General features: G+C 47.7%; 2 protein-coding genes across 2 annotated transcripts; one reads left to right on the plus strand and one right to left on the minus strand.

Moving 5' to 3' along the window:
* Positions 1 to 1,927: 1,927 nt before the first annotated feature.
* Positions 1,928 to 13,489, plus strand: LOC135805512 (syntaxin-1B-like). Its single transcript, XM_065319550.1, has 9 exons — positions 1,928 to 2,527; positions 4,320 to 4,403; positions 5,398 to 5,497; positions 5,964 to 6,038; positions 6,219 to 6,289; positions 6,988 to 7,170; positions 8,378 to 8,467; positions 11,310 to 11,357; positions 12,785 to 13,489. The coding sequence occupies exons 1-9, from the start codon at positions 2,489 to 2,491 to the stop codon at positions 12,935 to 12,937; spliced, it is 843 nt and encodes a 280-aa protein (XP_065175622.1). The 5' UTR covers positions 1,928 to 2,488; the 3' UTR covers positions 12,938 to 13,489.
* Positions 13,490 to 13,636: 147 nt separating this feature from the next.
* LOC135807386 (zinc finger MYM-type protein 2-like) lies at positions 13,637 to 14,779 on the minus strand. Its single transcript, XM_065321237.1, has one exon. The coding sequence runs from the start codon at positions 14,777 to 14,779 to the stop codon at positions 13,637 to 13,639; it is 1,143 nt and encodes a 380-aa protein (XP_065177309.1).
* Positions 14,780 to 19,634: the final 4,855 nt, after the last annotated feature.

Here is a 19,634-nt window from a genome sequence, read left to right on the forward strand (position 1 = left end):
TTTACTACTCCCTGGTTACAGGTGACGTAGGTCCAGCGGTTGCAGGTCCAGCAACGGTTAAGTTGCAGGTCCAGCAACGGTTGCAGGTCCAGCAACGGTTGCAGGTCCAGCAACGGTTGCAGGTCCAGCAACGGTTGCAGGTCCAGCAACGGTTGCAGGTCCAGCAACGGTTGCAGGTCCAGCAACGGTTGCAGGTCCAGCAACGGTTGCAGGTCCAGCAACGGTTAAGTTGCAGGTCCAGCAACGGTTGCAGGTCCAGCAACGGTTGCAGGTCCAGCAACGGTTGCAGGTCCAGCAACGGTTGCAGGTCCAGCAACGGTTGCAGGTCCAGCAACGGTTAAGTTGCAGGTCCAGCAACGGTTGCAGGTCCAGCAACGGTTGCAGGTCCAGCAACGGTTGCAGGTCCAGCAACGGTTGCAGGTCCAGCAACGGTTAAGTTGCAGGTCCAGCAACGGTTGCAGGTCCAGCAACGGTTGCAGGTCCAGCAACGGTTGCAGGTCCAGCAACGGTTGCAGGTCCAGCAACGGTTGCAGGTCCAGCAACGGTTGCAGGTCCAGCAACGGTTAAGTTGCAGGTCCAGCAACGGTTGCAGGTCCAGCAACGGTTGCAGGTCCAGCAACGGTTGCAGGTCCAGCAACGGTTGCAGGTCCAGCAACGGTTAAGTTGCAGGTCCAGCAACGGTTGCAGGTCCAGCAACGGTTGCAGGTCCAGCAACGGTTGCAGGTCCAGCAACGGTTGCAGGTCCAGCAACGGTTGCAGGTCCAGCAACGGTTGCAGGTCCAGCAACGGTTGCAAGTCCAGTAACGGTTACGGGTCCAGGGTTATCATGCTCTTCACCGTGAGTATAATAGAGCTGCTCGGGGTTCAGTATTATTTTGGATCATCTCCACCCCAGCGGGGATCTCCAAAATGACGAACCGCTGAACCAGCTGATCTAAATACTAGTACCGGTAACTAACTTTGCAATCAGTTTATTACATCTTGTACAGCATACTAGTAGCTACATGTAGCTGCTTCATGTAAACGCCAATTAGTAGAATTTAGTATTTTGATAAGGAAGGTCCTACAGACGTTGCCGTCTTGTTCCAGGGAACCCTAAGTGCTCTTTACAGAGCGAAACCAAAACGGATAGATGCTCAACTTGACGAGGTCAGGCTGTCCAGCTACGATCAAGCGAATAGTAGCTACTTTCTTCGAAGCCTAAAACCCCCAAAAATTGTATAATAATGTTTCCACAGTGATTTTCTTTCCTGCCCTACCTATAGGCCTAGCTACTGCAGAAGCAGAAATAGTCGGTCTTTTTCGTCCAATGCTTTTGGCTTTTCAATACAATGTACACTCATTTGGTCCCCGGACGAAATTTTCAAACCGGACGAAGTTCCTTTCTTTGGGGTTGACCGACTGCCAGCTACATGGTCGACCGCACCGGTCTGTAGCACCGGTACGCAGGGGTCATGAGAGCTGGTGTCTTGCGCCCGTCCCACCGGTGAACATTTTACAGGCTGGATACTGACCTGGGAGAATGAAGTAACTTTTTTAGTTGAAGACACCACTGCAGCTGTACTTATGGTTGATAAATATGGTGGTAAAGACAAGTAAAGGTTATCGTGAAAGACTTCAGCGACACCCAATCTTTCACAGTTTTTTTCCGTTGAGCCGCTATGATGCTATCCTGGTGTCTTTACCACCATATTTATCAACTATTTGGATACTGACCTGGTGCAGATATACAGAGTCAGTGATTACCAAGATTACAGACACAGGTCTGTCATGACTTGTATGAAGAGGTCAGGAACTGGATATTTTTAGCGCACGGAAACGCAATCATTCATAATACAATGTATCCGTTGCGTGCCGCTCATGCAGCTGTACTGTAGGTACAGCCTACACTACAGGCGCCGCAGAAGAAGCTTCCAAGTGCAGTATTTTATTTAAAAATAGTCAATACAATGTCAAGATTGTACCATTTTGTTAATTTTCTTGGTGGTCTTGACTCTTGCCAGTCTTGGCGAACTGGCCCAGGCCCCGGTATTGCAAATCCAGTTTGTGCTCTAAATTTGCACAGGCCAGGCTGTCTGACTACGAAACCTCTACCGAGGAAGCACAGTAGTCACTGAGTCAGTACGGCTGCGAGCACCCACCAATCGTACCGGTGCGAGCGAGGAGCAACAGAACTGTCATACATCTACTCTGTTTGGAATCGGTCGCTGTTGATAATCAGTGTGCGAAGAGCGTTGCAAGCAAGACGTTCTAGTGTTTCATGGTGTTCTGGTCGCCGACACGCACGTCGTCAGTCAGCTGGCTAGCGTAGCGGTAGCACTAGCACTAGCAGGACATCGTCAGACAGCAGCATCTGCTACCTGCTGTATGTAACGCAGTCCCTGCTAAGTAGCTGCTGCTCGAGTACTACAAGTAACAGTTGGGCCGATTGGGGGATTGGGGCCTCTGCGAATGTTCTCTGGTGCGGCAGTGTTGCTGGCAGATCAAGATGCGTGACAGGCTTGCTGACTTACAACGAGCGGTTCCGGTAAGGCAGATCGCAATGCCACTGCATGCAGCAGCCTAGCCAGGCGAGAACAGGGAATCAGGGGACCGAGCACACTCAGTATGCATCTGATCGTGTTTCACACCAGCCTTATTACTTTACCTCAGCGTTCTGCTCATACTCATAGAAACACTTCGCTCCTGAGTCCTTGCCAACAAAATTCCATTCCAAAATGCTAGAAAATGAAGGGGAATTACAAAACTTAAAAAAGAAAAAGAGCACTGGTCCTGATTCAGCATGATGTTGATATGTTGTGGTGAGGCCACCCTGCACAGTGAGTGAAAAGGGCAAAGGAAATGTTCATTCCATCCATAGCCAACTGACAGAGATGACTTCTTAGGTGGCTAATTGAAATAGCAAACGGTGAATACTATGCGAGTCCACTTTGCCGTAAATCCGCGTATAGAGGCCAGATCGCTGCCTATCAGTGAATTTATGCACATGCTGGCTGGCTATCTGCTCGCCAGCTGCTTGAATCCACGGTTATGTGAGTTATTGTTCAAACCCACGTCAAGATAGAGAGGCACAGTGTCGCTTGGGGTACTTGGACCCGTTTGAAAAACGAATTCCGGGTCACTTGCGACCTGGTTGGGAGTGTGCGCGTCGAATACTTAACTTGTTTTATACTTGACGGGAGCACACACTTACAGGCTCCAGATGCGGGCAGAGTGCCCAGTACGCACTGTTCATAGTAGTACGTGTACCGGTACATCAGGGAGTCGTAACATATTTCACGACTCTGCGGCCCGCACTTGAACGTACCCGGCTCTGACCCGGTTGCGCGGGTCGCGCCAGGTGTACATGTGCCCGGCGGGTTTGAAATCCTAGAGCAGACACTGATTTAGTCTGATCCTGGCACCGCGGCGCACACCTTGGTGAGATTACTGTCATACACGTCTACCCTCGTTAGTACCACATAGGTTACAAGACAAATCTCATTCAAAATCGCCGGACGAAATGCATGTGACAGTCGTCCCATGCACGTCCGGGATAAGAGATGATTTGTTTGTAGACAAATGTTGTTATAACGCCGCCTTCAGCTGTCCCACAAGTTCGATTCCCTCATTACAAGCCAAAGCAAATGGCCATGGATAGCTCAATCGATGTTTCATGTTGTCTTGTATAGGGGTACGATGGAAAAAATTGTCTTGTACAGGGTCTGGGAGAAAGCTTTGTCTTATAATAAGGATACATCATTTCCGAAGTGGATACTACATATGCATGATGTAAAACAGCAGAAAAAATGTTCAAGTCCTGATAGTAGATAAAACTCGACATAAGGCAAGAGTGTTGAAACCCCTGAGGTTGTCTAGTAATGAGCGTAGACCTATACCCAATGGGGAAGCTGCTGCGCGGGATTTCAGCATACCGTGGTGCAGTCCATTGCGGGAGTTGTGACCAAAAGCATTTGAAACAGTGCCGGGACTTGTGTAACTGAAGCTTCCTGTCCTCTCAAGGCCTCAAGGTGAAATATTACGTGTCAGATATGATTAGATACATGTATGCTCCAGGGTACTGAAGATCAAGGATAGTACCAGAGTAGAACTGTACTTGCGTTTGCAGAAAAAAACACTTTCAAGTACAGAATTGGACTGGCAAAGCAAGTGCGAAAGTCTATGACAATATCCACAAACAGCACGTGTCAGTACGCAAGGGAATGAGAAGGTCTTGACAATACTGGCAGATGATCACTACGATGTCTATGTTTGCTGCTGTGTGTTCTGTCATGCCGATCCTTGCATTGCCATTGTCAACCTGTTTTGTTTTTGTAAAGGGCGCAGTGCCAGAAGAGGCTGGGCCCCATGGCGGTGGATACTTTGAGGAGTACCCCAGTGATTTCTCTGTCGTCTTTGATGAGGTACGATGTTATCTTGTATCTCTCTATCACCTATCTCTCTCTCCTCTCCTCTCTCTCTCTCTCTCTCTCTCTCTCTCTCTCTCTCTCTCTCTCTCTCTCTCTCTCTCTCTCTCTCTCTCTCTCTCTCTCTCTCTCTCTCTCTCTCTCTCTCTCACACACACACACACACACACACACGCACGCACGCACGCACGCACACACACACACACACACACACCTTGGTCCTTGGTAACACTGCCATCAAATGGTCACGTGTCCCCTGTGCAGGGGTCGACAGCACTGAGTTCAGCATTGGATCCAGAAACGCCGCTCTACTTCCTGGACAGGAAATTAGCACAGCTATGCAGGTCGAAACCACGGGATGACTTGCAGCAGCGACCGTAGCCGAGACAATGCGCTCTGCAGCAGGGCAACCCGCTGCTTCCGGACCGAGTCTGCCGATGCCACAGACGAGACCGACGCCACTTCAGCAGCCGAGTTAGAGAGACACTTATGTGAAGCTAGCCCGCCAGCACTCAAAAACCATCTCTAGCACACACACACACACACACACACACACACACACACACACACACACACACACACACACACACACACACACACACACACACACACACACATTTTCCTGTTCTTTGATGATCTATTTTTTTTGCATGAAACGTGCAGTCACAACAACATACCTGGTCCATTATCTCCACTCTGCGTGTCTCAAGCATCACATGTAACTGGTGCATACTTCACAGTATGCTCAGTCTTGCTCCACCTGCCATACTAGCATTATTACAGGACCCACATGACCCGTTCTATGACCATGCCATCTCCTGATCTTTTGCAATGGCCCTTTCTGTGTGCCTCGGCTTGTCTGTTATTTGGTGCATAATCTCAGTTTAAAAAAATCACGAAGTTTCTCCTTGTTGCTTTTCAATGTGACCTCTCTATCTTTAAGACCCTGGGACCCAGGTTAGTTTCTTGTTATCCTCTTACTGCTACTCAGGTGGAAGGTATCCGCTCACAGATCACTGAGCTAAGTGCCGAAGTTAACCAGGCACACCAGCTACACAACACGCTACTCAGCGCAGCACAGCCAGACCAAGGTGAGAGTGACGAGTGCCGGGCGGAGAAAGATGTGTTTGCTGAACAGCTGCTGTTCCTGCTGCTGCTGCTGTTGCCGTTTCAAATCTTTATTCTCACGATAGCCAGTGGCCAATAAGAGATGTTGTTGCTGTTGTTGTTGTTGTTGTTGTTGTTGTTGTTGTTGTTGTTGTTGTTGTTGTTGTTGTTGTTTTTGCTGTTTTTCTGTTGTTGTTGTTGTTGCTGCTGCTGCTGCTGTTGTTGTTGTTGTTGTTGTTGTTGTTGTTGTTGTTGTTGTTGTTGTTGTTGTTGCTGTTGTTGTTGTTGTTGTTGTTGTTGTTGCTGTCGTTGTCTTCGTCGTTGTTCCTGTCATCACAGTGGTACATGACCAAAAAGAGGTTCCCGCTGCTGCTGCTCCTGGTGCTGTTTTTCTTGCTGTTGCTTTTGTCACCATCCTGATTGTTGTATGCAATCACTGACTTATTCTAGAACACAAGATGTCGTTGGAGAGACTGACGGATAGCATCAAGAAGCGGTCAAAGACCATTCAGAACAAGCTAAAAGGTACGGGTCATACCCTGCAATGATTGATGTATCGGCGTAATGTGACACATGGACTTGCTTGCTGCCCTTCCCATCACCAGCCTCTTCCTTGAACTTCAGTGGGAACAATGGACAACTGAAATTCATTAAATGATTTTGTTGATGGTGCATAAAAAGATGTTATTTTGTTTCTGTGTGCAGCCATGGAAATGAGCCTAGACAAGGATGGGGTCAATCGGTCCTCTGCCGACTATCGGATTCAAAAGGCACAGGTATGGACATGTATGATTGTGTAGTATGACTGTGGATATTACGTTGTATAATAAAGAAGAGTTGTCATCATACAACACATTGCACCCACGGTTTCATGCATGTGTGTGTATGTGTGTGTGTGTGTGTGTGTGTGTGTTTGTGTGTGTGTGTCTGAACGCCAACAATTCAAATTTCACTGCCAAGTTTGCCACAACCGACGGTTCCGGAGGCGGCAAGATCTGGAACGCCACTTGGAGCATTGCCTTCCTCCCCCCTAACCTCTCTGACAGTACCTCCCATCTGGGAGCGGCGTGGCCAATCCTGGCAGCTCTCAATAGTAGTAGTAGTAGTAGTGTGTGTGTGTGTGTGTGTGTGTGTGTGTGTGTGTGTGTCTATGCATGTGTGTGTATGTGTGCGTGTGTCTACATGTATGTGGACGTGTGTGTACGTGTGTGTCTGTCCTAGCGTACCTGTACAATCATCATGTAACTTAGCGTACATGTACCGGTATGTTATTTCACTGGCGCTTGCTTTGCTGATGTACATACGCATGCACATGTATATATGTACACATACGCATGTACATGTGTATGTGTACATATACATGTGCATGTATATGAGCCAAGACAAGCCGTTGAAACTTCTCTGTGCCGTTCCTTCACGTGCCACTGTTGCCGACATTAACATGGCATGATGCAACTCCCTTTGCTGTATGTAGCATGCATCCCTGACGCGTACATTCGTGGACACAATCTCCGAGTATCATCAGATACAGAACCAGTACCGGGACCGCTGCAAAGATCGGATCCAGCGCCAGTTGGAGATAACAGGCAACGACAAGTCACCAGAAGAAGTGGAAGACATGCTGGAGAACGGTGATCCAGGTATATTCACACAAGGTGTAAGTAATGCTACTGAGAAGAATGGGGACACGGTTCAGGTCCTTGAACATTTTGAAAGTTTTCACTGGTATACAGTCAAACCTCGTTAGGACGAACTTCAAGGGACCGAGCACGTTTGTTTGTCTTATGCAGAGTTCTTCTTATCCAGATCTCTGAGATCTGACAAAAAAATTGATTTGCGTATCATATGGATTGTATTTATGTGAAGGTGCATGCTGTGGCAAATCATAACTTTTATCGATAAAACTTTCTTTTTCATAACATAACCCAGCAACAGGTAAGTGCAATGTGCAATGAATTCATGACAGCATTACATCCGCCTTGTAACATGCTTTGCCGGTAACGTTAGTTACAAGAGGCCTCGACTATCGGAAAAAAATACAGCCAGCGTACCCATGGGACCGAAAGTTCGTACATAACGCTGAGTTTGTTCAAGTCACGCTTGAAATTAGTTCGTCTTCACGAAAGTTCGCCGTACAGAGTTCGTCGTAAACGAATAAATTTGACTTGATATGATGCCTGGCCAACCATAGGATTGGCCCTAGTTCGTACCAAAGGATAGTTCACCTTATCAATGTTCGTTCTAACGAGGTTTGACTGTACTTTCATGCCTTATCAATAGATGAAATACGGGCAAAATCAAATGAACATGCACAATGAATTAAAATACAGCAGAGAGGTGATAGAAGGTGATAGAAGGTGATAGAAGGTGATAGAAGGTGTAAGTACGTGCTGGTTGAGCAGTGTCCACTCTTGCTATAGCGGTGTTGGATACTAGTAGCCGGGAATGGGACCAGGTATCAGTAGGTACTCGCAATTAACTTTAATGCAAGTAGCGCTGTCAGCACTCTGCTGCATGGCTGTGGTATGAGTGTATCTCAACAGTTGATGTGTGTGGGGGGGGGGGGGGTGGTGAGGGGTTGCGTAATAATATTATCTATACATGTGTGTGCATGTATGCACGAGAGAGAGAGAGAGAGAGAGAGAGAGAGAGAGAGAGAGAGAGAGAGATAGAGGGGGGGGGGGGTGAGAAAACATGATAGAGAGATGACAAGCCATGGGATACTCAGTGTCGGCCAATCTGCAGCTACATTGGAAAGTGTGTATAGGTCTGCCAATCCTGTCGTACCCATAATGACTACCGGTACATTACTGTTGCTATATTATGTTCCATGCTCTGCTTTGCCTCCGTCACGTGATGTGCAGATTCTAATGGAGACTGCGCAGGCCAAGATGGCGTACAATGAAATACAGGAGCGACACAATGCCATTCTGTCCCTGGAGACGAGCATCATAGTAAGTAAAACCAAGACATGTTTGCGTGCGCACGTGTGGGCTGAACGTGGACTCAATGTGTGCTCAATGTGGGCTCAATGCGTGTCCTATTACCACGTCAGGTCGATAGTGTTCTTACTCCGAGTTTCATGCACATGGCATTGCGCAGTTACAACTGGCAACATTAGAAGTGATGGCTATCATACAACGGGGAATGGCGATGTTGATGGTGTAACAAACTCATCTAAACTGCACGGTCCCTAGCGCTGACATACTATGAGAGTGCAGAATGAAGGTGTTATTAGCGGCACAATGCAAGACTTGACTATTAAACGTGCTACGGGGATCATGCAGGGGGGGGGGGGGGGGGGATGTTACTTGTCCTCTACACCCAGGTCAACAGACATCACCAACACAGGGTTTTCCGCACACACAAGTGAATGGTTTACTCCACGGCTCCGGGGCAGAACACAATTCACACTCTCAATCATAAACAGCAGTAACTAAAAGTCTACGGAACGTAACAACAGCTAGAACATGCAACTCTCGTCCACACACAACAACGAACAACTACAAATGAAAACCAAAACACAAGCAACTGCCAGAATGCATGCAACAGCAATTGCAAGCCAGAACTACAGACTCTACGTAGTGAAGCACAAGTGCCAATGGAGGTAACGCTTCCAACTCCGAGAGCTTCGAAACAGCAGCGGACAAAACAACACATCAACGTCTCGTGTCACGTTGCGCTACCGCAAACGGTCACCTATGAATGCACAGTACCGCACAGTCAGTGCATGCATGCACGGCGTAGTAAGTGGACTGCATGTAGTCCGACGACGGTCACCTTGCACCCTATTTAGTGGAGAGGCAGCGCCAACAAAAGAGCAGGGTGCGTGCACCCTCCAGCAGTACAGCAGTCATGCATTCTATCACACATCACACATACATGGTACTATCGAATAATAAGAGTAAGAAACGTAACATTCCCTCCATAACTGAGCGAATCTAAAACCTGAACGCTATTGTGCAAGCTGTAGCTTGATTCACGGCTATAACTAACTACAGTCAGTATCGCCTACAGCGTTGGTGTTTGATTTTGAGCATTTTATCACTATAAGCGATATATTACTATGACCGATACTGCATGCAATGGATGCGAGTAGGGTGTCAAACGACTCAGCGCACCGTGCACATACGCACTACATACATGTACAATGTCATGTAGCTGGCTGTAGCTCCTGACACACAAAATTAGCATTTCCTCATGATGGAGGCATACTTTGGCAACTTGTACGAGCAAAACTCACCAAACAACACTCACTGAGACACTGGACAAGTTCTTCACGAAGAAGTAACACCCTGTTCTCCTATGACATCACTTGATTCTACATCAATCACTATAACCGAGGCAAAAATAATGTAATAAAGGTCTTTTGAAATGTGAATTTGATCACTATAGGCGATATATTACTACAGACGATTATTACTATACGCGATAACTGTGTATACTTAGTTATGGCAAATGAAAATGAATTTTGAGAAATTGACCACTATATCCGGTATATTACTATAGCCGCCAACCTTATAGGCGATACGGACTGTATATATTTATTATGGAGCTGCTGCTGCTGCTGCTAGAAGCGACCTGGCTAGGTTTCTTCTCAGGCTGTGACGAGTCGCTTGATCGTGGAGTACCAGGGCTGGAGACTAATGTGCATTCCTTGACTCCATATTCCCTGCTGGGCAACGATTGTTGACTCTTCTTTGGGTGCTCCTACAACATTCATACCAAGGGTCAACTCAAGTGACAGACTTATAAACAGGCTGTAAGTTGTAGCGTGCAGGCTCGGTGACTAGTGTATGCATGAGCACGCGACCGCGTACTCAACTGTGTTCGATTGGGAATAAGGGCCGAACGCTGCATCGCGCCTTCTCGGACCAAAACCAGTTGACTCAGACGGTCCAAAAGACTACAACATACGGGCCAATCACGTTCATCCGTGCTTTTACAAGAATGAAACGGCGCTTTTAGTGACATTTTGCTTACAAATCCCCATCTAGTAGGGCACAGTCACCCAGTTTCGGGTTGCTAGTGGCGAGTTTGATTGGGAGCTTAGTAAAGGAGGAAGGGAGTGTCTCAGCTTCCTCGGACCAAGACCATTTGACTTAGCACCCTGAAGACTACGAGTCGTGAGATTATGATTCTGGACCATACTTCCCCTTAAAAGCTACTCATCATCAGAGTACTGGAGTGCTGGTCATGTGGTCTTGTGGGGTCTGAACACAAACCTGCACATGTGTTTCTGTAAACCGTGAAATTATTGCGATGGTCTAATTTCTGCAAAGTTCGCGACCACGTGGAAATCGTGAAATTTAGACAGCGCGAAAAGGAGATCCATGAAAGGTTTAGCAAGAATGCCACAGGTTTAGCAAGAATGCCATTCTGCAATCGCAAAATTAAAACCTCGCAAACCTGTCCGGATTCTGAAAACGCGAACTAAAAACGCTGCGAAAATTTCACGCTTTACAGTACTATTCGGTAAAGCGGGAAACTTTTATACCGGTTTTAGTTTACGATTTGCGAGCACAGACAATTTGCACCAGTTGACGTGTTTGCGATTGGAGTCAATTTCTTCAGTCTATTCACAACAGTTCTACGGCTGCACCGGCTTACTTTTGCGATGTCACACCCATTGCGAAAGCCGCGAAGCATTCCAGATTGCAAAGGTTTCCGGGTTTACTGCACACAGACACTGTCCGAACAGTGGTTTCTGTTGCATCCAGTCAATTGTGAATTTAATTGCTTCTACATGTATATCTGTGCCGCGTGTGTGCTTCTTATGTTGGTTGTATTGCTCAGGAGCTTCACTCCATGTTCCAAGACATGGCGATACTAGTTGAAAGACAGGTAAGCAGATCTTCGACCGTGGGGAAGCCCCTCAAACTAAGCCCCTCTTATTGGCATGACTACTACTGTCTGATGATCGTCCTACAGGTGAAACTTATACAGTTAAGGTGGAAGCAGCCTTGCATCTCCTGTATTTGCGTATGACTACTACTACTATGGTAGTACTTCAAGCTAGTCTGTCCCTCCAGGAAATCGCGATTCCACGGATGCAACAAATTCCGCGATTTTGGCCAAAACCCGCAAATTTCTGAAAAGTCCCCGATTTCCCGCGTTTTTTGTTGTTTTCTGCACTTCTTTTTACATTTTTCTGCACTTTTCACGCAGTATACAGTGCTTTCTATGATTCTGTACGTGGGTTATTTGCACAGTACGCAAATAGCGATTCTAATGATGCAACAAATTACGTGATTTGGCCCAAATCCGCAATTTCCCGCCAATAATTCCGCGAGTTCCTGGCAAGTTCCGCATCTTTCCGCACTTTTCGCCGCATCTTTTGTTGTTTTCTGCCGCAATTTCTTGCGCAAGTTTTCGATGACTTTTTCCGCAAATTCCCGCAGGGACAGGCTAGTAGCACAAGGGATTTGATACTGGCTGCATGGGTGAACCGTCTAGGCTGTCTGTCATCATGGCTAGAGCAGCGATGTGCGTTCTGATTGCACATTCCCACATGTATTAGTGATGCTCTGGCTGTGCAGTGCCGTCCGTGCTGGTGATGCAATGACGGCACGGTTCTGCAGCTGTTACCTGCATACGGTTGGGGTTTAGCCGCTCTAGCATGGCCCCGGGTGTCCATGGGAATATGCACACGTAAGAGGTTAGACCGTCTTGTTTGCTGGGCTGGTGTGTCCGGATCAGATTTTCCTAGGGATCTTTTCTGGTCCTTAGTGGGCGAGCTTGAGGAAAGGGAGGGTGTGGTGTATGTGTGTTAGGGGAGGGGGGGGGGGGGGGGAGGTAGGGACACCACCAGTACTGTTTACTTCAGTTGATGTTCTTATCCCGGACACACATTATACACTGTGACTTCTTGGACATGACTTTTGCTGTCACTAAATCATCACTCAGTGTAGCCGTCCTTTATAGTCCGCCTGTGCAAAGTATGATCAAATGTTTTGGTAAATCTGGCCAGCCTGGATACTAATGGGAGAGCGTACACAATACATTGATAACGCCTCTGAACATGTTGTCAAATGTCGGCCCGCAGGCCTGTTTGGTTCAATGATTATATCCTCCAAGTGCCGACAGATTATTTCACCGGGTGGTTGGCCTTGTGGGCATGGAGTCCCGCTGAAGCCAATGCAGTCTGTCTATGGTGACTCCGTGGGTGTTTGAGTTTCTTTGTACCCCATTGATCAGGGTGCAGTAGTAGGCAAACGAGAAATGATTTCATTCCCTACACTGTCTCTTTGTCTGATTTTCTGTTCTCGTAGGGGGAGATGATCGATCGTATAGAGTTTAATGTTGACAATACTACCGAATACACGCACCAGGCAGTGGAGAAGCTACGGCAAGCGCGCGAACTACAGCGCAAGACCCAATGTTGCTGCTGTCTGAAGTGCTGCAAGTGCTGCACCATCCTGTAACCCATGTCGTGTTGGCACACTGCGCTCCACGGCCGCCTTAGCTAAATGAACTCGTGAATTAACAATCAGCGGCTGCATGCTCTCCGGCGGTTAACTTTCATCATTCTCGTAGCGTGCAAGTGCATGATGGCGGCAGGCATGTTCAGTAGCTCGCTCAACAACTGGCCGCTGCTCACTGCCAATGGTGGCCGGTCAGTGAACATTTGACTTATCAATGTTATCCCGTATATTGCATTCGCAAATGCTGGAGGTGAATTTTCACGTATCTGCACTAGTGGTACTGTAAATGTCCACTCAGTTCGAATCTTTGAAATTGCAAGCAAATATTTCTAGCCAAAATTCAAATCCTTGTTCTTACTAACCTCGTTAATATTCAATTTTGATCTTGGGTAATTTACTAATTTTAATGGTTGACCTTTTTTTCTTCTAGGTTCGCTCTCTGTGATGGTATTTCAATGTACGCTAGGTGTGTGGGCAGGCTGGACGTGCTACGCATCTGTGCGCCTGCTTCCCATTATCTTTGAAAATACTGACCATTGTCACGAACACTGATATCCAGTGCAGTTGCATGTACACTGTTGCAGGTCTCTTTTTCCATTCGAAACGGCAGTCAGTCATCCGGTACGTCGGTGATCCATCACTACTGTATATTTACAGTCCTACCGGTACATGTAATAGAGTGGCGTTAATGAGGATATGCTACTTCATGTTGATGATCATGGTAGCTCCTTGCTGTGCATAGATGTTGCCGATGCTTGCGAGAGGAGACCTCTTTGCATCTGGCTCAACAGGCTCACTAGCTGCACCTTCAGCAGGCTTGGACATTCCTGAGTGCGCCGCTGATGCAGGGTTGAGCTGTGCCTTCTCTTCGGCTTCCGGTTCTGACTTCTTTGTGTGAGGAGTGCTCTCCTTACAACCATTGAGCACATCAGATGCACACATCTCGCTTTTATGCGACGTCGTCTTGTAGGCTCGGACGGACTCGCTGCGGTGACCGGTGTGTTCTTTAATCAGCTGCTCGTCCATGCCCTCATCGTAGAGGACGGTGGCACACGTTCGGCGGAGAGAGTGATTGGTGTAGTAGCCCTTCAGGCCAGCACGGGCACACATGTCCGACACCATGGTGCGCAAGGTATTCTTCCCAACTGGTTGTACTGAAAACCATTTCTCCTCGGTTGGTTTTCTCAGCGGCTTGAGATAAAACTCATTGCTATCTGGACGCTTGTCCGTGTAGGTTTTGAAGAGTGAGACAATGCACCGCTCGGGGCACTGCGGATTATTGAAGGCTTTGACCGTTTTGGGGGTCAGTTTCCGGGTCTTGAGACCACCCTGGTAACTCTTCGAAACTTCCTCCGTGTACAGAAGGTACGGGCGCTCCCCGTCCTTCTCCACCAGCTTGATCTGGCTGGTGGAACCAAAGCGCAACGCACGGTGCTCTTCTCCGCTGCGCAGTGCAAAATTCTTGCCAACAAGATAAAACATCGTGTCAACAAGCTGCTTTGGGTTTCTTCCGCCCAACACACCCGACTTCCAAAGAACATCTTCATCTTTAGGCCATATTGCCAGGGCCTGCTTCGTCTTTGGTTGGCCAAATCTTGCAGATTGCTTCATGAGGCCATCCATTACGTCCTGGAACGACTTGAATTCCCAGGAGCAAAAGAAGCTGCAGTCAGGCCGCTTTGTCCTGACAGCTCTCTGCAGCTCAACCATTATCTCGTGGACGGTTTTGGCACAGTACTCCTGGCCGCCACCGTCACGGACTTCGAGGACAAACCTTTGCAGGAGCCACACCAGCTCAATGTCGTCTAACTCCACAATTGGACGAGCGGCTGCATTTTTCATTTTTTCGTTTGGATACTGTGCTGAATCCCTTGATGATCTCCACTTGTCCCAAATTGAAACGGCCCAGGCCATTTTTTTCTGGTGTTCTTGGGCACACTTGACTTTGCCATGGCGCTAACCTGTTCGTCCGAAACCAGGGCAAAGCGAGTACTGGCGTTATCATTCGTGGAACTGGAAGACTCATCCGGGACACTATTATGATTATTATCGTCCTTTGCTCCATCAGCATCATCATCAGCATCAGCATTATCATCAGCATCAGGGACAAGCGAACAACAAAGCTCATCAAACTCTTCATCCTCCACATCTTGAACTAGCGAGCAGCAAAGCTCGTCAAATTCATTACTTGTAGTATCTGTGTCGCAGTTTTTCTCCGGAGCATCCGGAACAAGTGAGCAGCAAAGCTCATAATACTCCTCATCAGACACTTCCCATGAAACCAGATCTTCGTCCATGTCAAACAAGCTTAGCTACTCGTCGTTCTAGAACACAAACAGCACGTTACCTACACCTATTCTAGCTACTGTGACTACGCAAGTTATCGCACTGTAAACGCTACTAAAATACTATTAAGTATTATTACATACAGGCTGTCGAATGCACAGCCAGAGCAACAAAAGACAGCGGGGAGACGACGATCACAAGGACAGAAACAACAACTTGACCAGCATGAAATGACATAGAAAACACAACATGGTAGCACCGGTCTTTGTACAAGTCAAGCAGCACACAAAACAGCACACAAAACGTGTAGATCTACCACACTGATCGCCTGAAAAGGGTGGTCAGGACACAGTGTCCGCGAGGATTATTTTTTCATAATCCCCGCGGCGCTGCGCGCCTACAGGGGATTTGAAAGATAATCCCCTCGGAACCGTGCAATATCATACTTATTATTCTACTTTTTATAGTGCTCTCCAGGCACAAACATCACCAGGGATACAAACTTACTTACAGGCGAAGGACTAAAGGGACCGTCACTTAATTTTTGCCGACTACCCGCCAAAAAAATCTTTTCGTTTCACGTGCCAGACACGTCCGCGAGCGCGTACGACTCGCGCTCCACGGGTGTTTCGCAGCGGCCACTCGTCAAGATGGCGGCAAATCCGAGAGTACAAATATTTCGACTCTGGCTATGTGCGCGGCGGATGCGAATCTCGCACGTGCATGCAAAATCTAGCCTTCTGGCAGATCTGGGTAGAGCAAGTGTACGTGTGTGAGAACGACGACTTTTCCGAGAGAGAATGTGGCTCTTTTCATCCCAACATTTTACTCGCCACGCTCTCCCTCCCAGCTTATTGATACGAGTATCTGCTACCGAGTAGAAGTCTCCATCTTCACAGTAGGTCAGGCAAAATCGCAACGTTGAAATACTTTGCTCACTTGGTGTTTTTGGTCCTTTGAGATGATGTGGCTGTTGTGTACAACTCGAAGTGACAAACTTGAGACCCCGCGCCACAAAAAACTAAGGCGCGCCACAAAGTTTCGTTTGGCTATTCAATGAAAGGATGTATGGAAGCAGGGATAAAAACTATCGTGGCTGCCGGCAAAACTCCTGGTAATGTAAGAAACGGGGTGTGACTTTGGTAATTCCAAGGAGAATGTACGCACGGCCATTCCACAACGAAGACGAAACTACGAGCTCAAAAACGCTCCGATTTTCAAACAAACAACGCAGGAAAGAAGACATGGCCGCAGTGTTCCCGTGTGGTCTTCAAAACACCTAATTTTACTTCGATAGCGGCTGGTTCAGGGCAAATTCAGGCCCAATTCGACAGCGTCGTACCGCTCAGGTTCGCCCAAAACACGAGGAAATGTACGGTAGATCCGAATGCGTACGCATTTTGCGTACGGGGACGACTGGCCAGAGTTCATGCACTGCAAACACCCGTGGCTCGCCCGCGCTACCTTTCACGTCAAGCAATCTGTTCACGCCACATGCCATGGCTGGATTGGATAGCGCGTACATGCAGACATGATTGAAGACTTGCAAAATCAATTTTTTTACAAGTCCAGGCGCTAGGCGCTAGGCCTAGGCAGTACTAAGTCTAATGCCCAGGCAGCTGACTTTATTTTCGGAGAAACACTACTCATTGTAGTAAAAAGTAACAATGAATAGCGACATCATCTAGGAAGGATCGCTACCCTAACGCAAAGGAAAGGCCTTGCGCGGCTGCTCTACGAAGTGTTGAAGAAAGACTCATCAAAGTTAGTTGGTGGACGAACAACTCGCTGGCGCCGGAAAACTTGGCCCCCAACGATGGTGTTTGGTGAATCATCAAGCATAATGTCTTGTACAGTGTTTACCGAGGAAGGAGAACGCTCTAGCCGCTGCTGTTGTCCGTTTCATCCACGTTGGGCGTTAGCTGCACCGCGCCTATTGTGTTTTAGTATTCCATGGACACACATTAGCATTCAGAGCGATTGTGGAGCCACAATTTACTTCACACAGCGTTGTATTGTCCACGAGCGCAAACTTCATTATCAGCAGTAACTGTTACTCTTCATCCTACATGTAGATTTGGAGTATACACGGCCTTGTCATGACAGCGACAGCTCTACAGAGTGTTCAAGTGAGAAACATTAATTTCAATTGTTGGTGGACGAATAAATGGCTGGTTCCGAAAAACGCGGCCTGCACCGATGGTGTTTGGTGGATCATCAAACAGGGTGACCAGCAGTGTTCACCGAGGAAGGAGAATGCACTCGCCACCACTCCGATTCATCCAAGTGGGCGTTAGCTGCGCCGCGCCTATTGTGTTTTAGTATTTCATGGACGCACACTAGCGTTCTCAGCGATTGTGGAGCCACAACATATCTTCATGCGGCGTTGCACTGTCCAAGAGCAGAAACGTCAGCAGTGACCCATCATCATACATGTAGATTTGGAGTATACACACCATGCGCCAATGGGCCTTGGCACAACAGCGGCAGCTCTACGGAGTGTTCAAGTGAGAAACATTTGTTTCGAATTTTGGTGGACGAACAAATCGTCGGTGCCGAAAAACGTGGCCTGCGCCGATGGTGCTTGAAACATCAAGCATGGTATGTGGTGACTGCGCGAAATACACAACAGTAGCACAGCGGAAAGAATAACTGATTGAACAGAAGCGTTGCTTTGTGTGTTTGCGCACAGGGCACCGGTCAACTCAGTGCAAGGCCACCCGCAAGTGTAATGTCTGTTCTCGCATGGGTCACCAATCAGAGTCACCATCATGTCACGATCTGCCCTGAATCGGTCCCTTTAGTTCTTCGCCGAACGCGAAGGACTAAAGGGACCGTCACTTAATTTTTGCCGACTACCCGCCAAAAAAATCTTTTTGTTTCACGTGTCAGGCACGTCCGCGAGCGCGTACGACTCGCGCTCGCCCGCGTTACCTTTCACGTTAAGCCTATGTATTTTACTGCATAGGGTGCAAGGTGACCGTTGTCGGTTTACATGTACTCCAGTTATTACACCGTGCATGCACTGAGTCTGTGCTGCACTGTGCATCCATAGGTGTTCGTTTGCGGTAGCGCAAGGTGACACGTAAGGTTGATGTATTGTTTTGTCCACTGCTATTCGAAGCTCTCGGAGTCAGAAGCGTTACCTCTGTTTCCCCTGTTCCTCCCTGCGCGGAGTCTGTAGTTCTGGCTTGCAGTCGCTGTTACATGCATGTTGGCAGTTGCATGTGTTTTGGTTTTCAGTTGTCTTTATTTGTTTTGTGTGGACGACAGTTCAATATTCTAGCAGTTGTTGCACTTCCTACATTCCGTAGTCATCTGCGGTTGGTGTTCGAGAGAGCAAACTGTGTTCTTCTCCAGAGTGGAGTAAACCATTCGCTTGTGTCTGAGGAAAACCCTGTGTGTTGACGAAGAGGTTGACTTGGCTGTAGAGTGAAAGTACCACATGGTCACATGGTCCACAAAATCTTAGAACTAACTTTACTTAGGGTCTTCTGGCGTATGGTATAATTATATGAGCAGCATGAGAGTGAAGTAAAAGACTATTAGCTCAAACATTCAGTCTTTCAAGAGTAGGTGTTTCATCACGGAATAGGTTCTGCAGTTCACTTACACACTGCAACAATGGACCAGCAGTGTCCAGCATACAATAGAGTCATGTGAATATGTACCGTATGCATACTCACAGCTGCAAGGCCAGCGCCCCGTGGCTGCTTGACTTCTCAATCGATATAAATATTCACAACAGTAAGACTCTGTGATCAATCAGAGCTGTGCTTCGAAGTAGTCACAAATGCCCCATGATCAGTCACAAAACTAAACTTGGCAACCAGTCACAGCTTCCACGGTGCCCCAAGACCAGTCACCAGAAATGACCGTAGTAAATCTGCAGGGAGTTTCATAATCTGTTCATTGCAGAGTCCACTATACTATGATTCGAGAGGGGGGTAGCGTTCCTGCGGATGCGGAAAACTTGGCTGGAACCCGAGTGTCACGTGAACCCTGATTTTTAAGACTTTTATTATTTGTTTTACGATGAACCTATTATACGCGATACAGGCTCAGAACACACTTTTCGTCTATTTGGCATATCAGGGATATAGGGCCGAGCAGCCCATATCCCCAATTATGACACGCGAGTTATAGTGAAATACGATTGGCGTATTGTGCTGGACTGACTGCGGTTATGTAAAGCTAAAATCAAGCAGTCAGTTTGCCCTTAGCATGGCCTTGTCATGAGCCGCGGGTGCCACATCCGTGGAAAGGCAACATGCCGGCTAATCTCCCTGAGAAGTTGAGTGGTTATCAGCAGGCGATGACGCTGTGTCGATGATGACCTGTTGATGCCCGACAGGAACCTTGCGAGGAGAGTCATTGGGCCCGACGGGTAGGTAAAGCCAACTTCCACCTG

This window comes from Sycon ciliatum, chromosome 1, assembly GCF_964019385.1.
Source record: "Sycon ciliatum chromosome 1, ocSycCili1.1, whole genome shotgun sequence".
Taxonomy (NCBI): domain Eukaryota; kingdom Metazoa; phylum Porifera; class Calcarea; order Leucosolenida; family Sycettidae; genus Sycon; species Sycon ciliatum.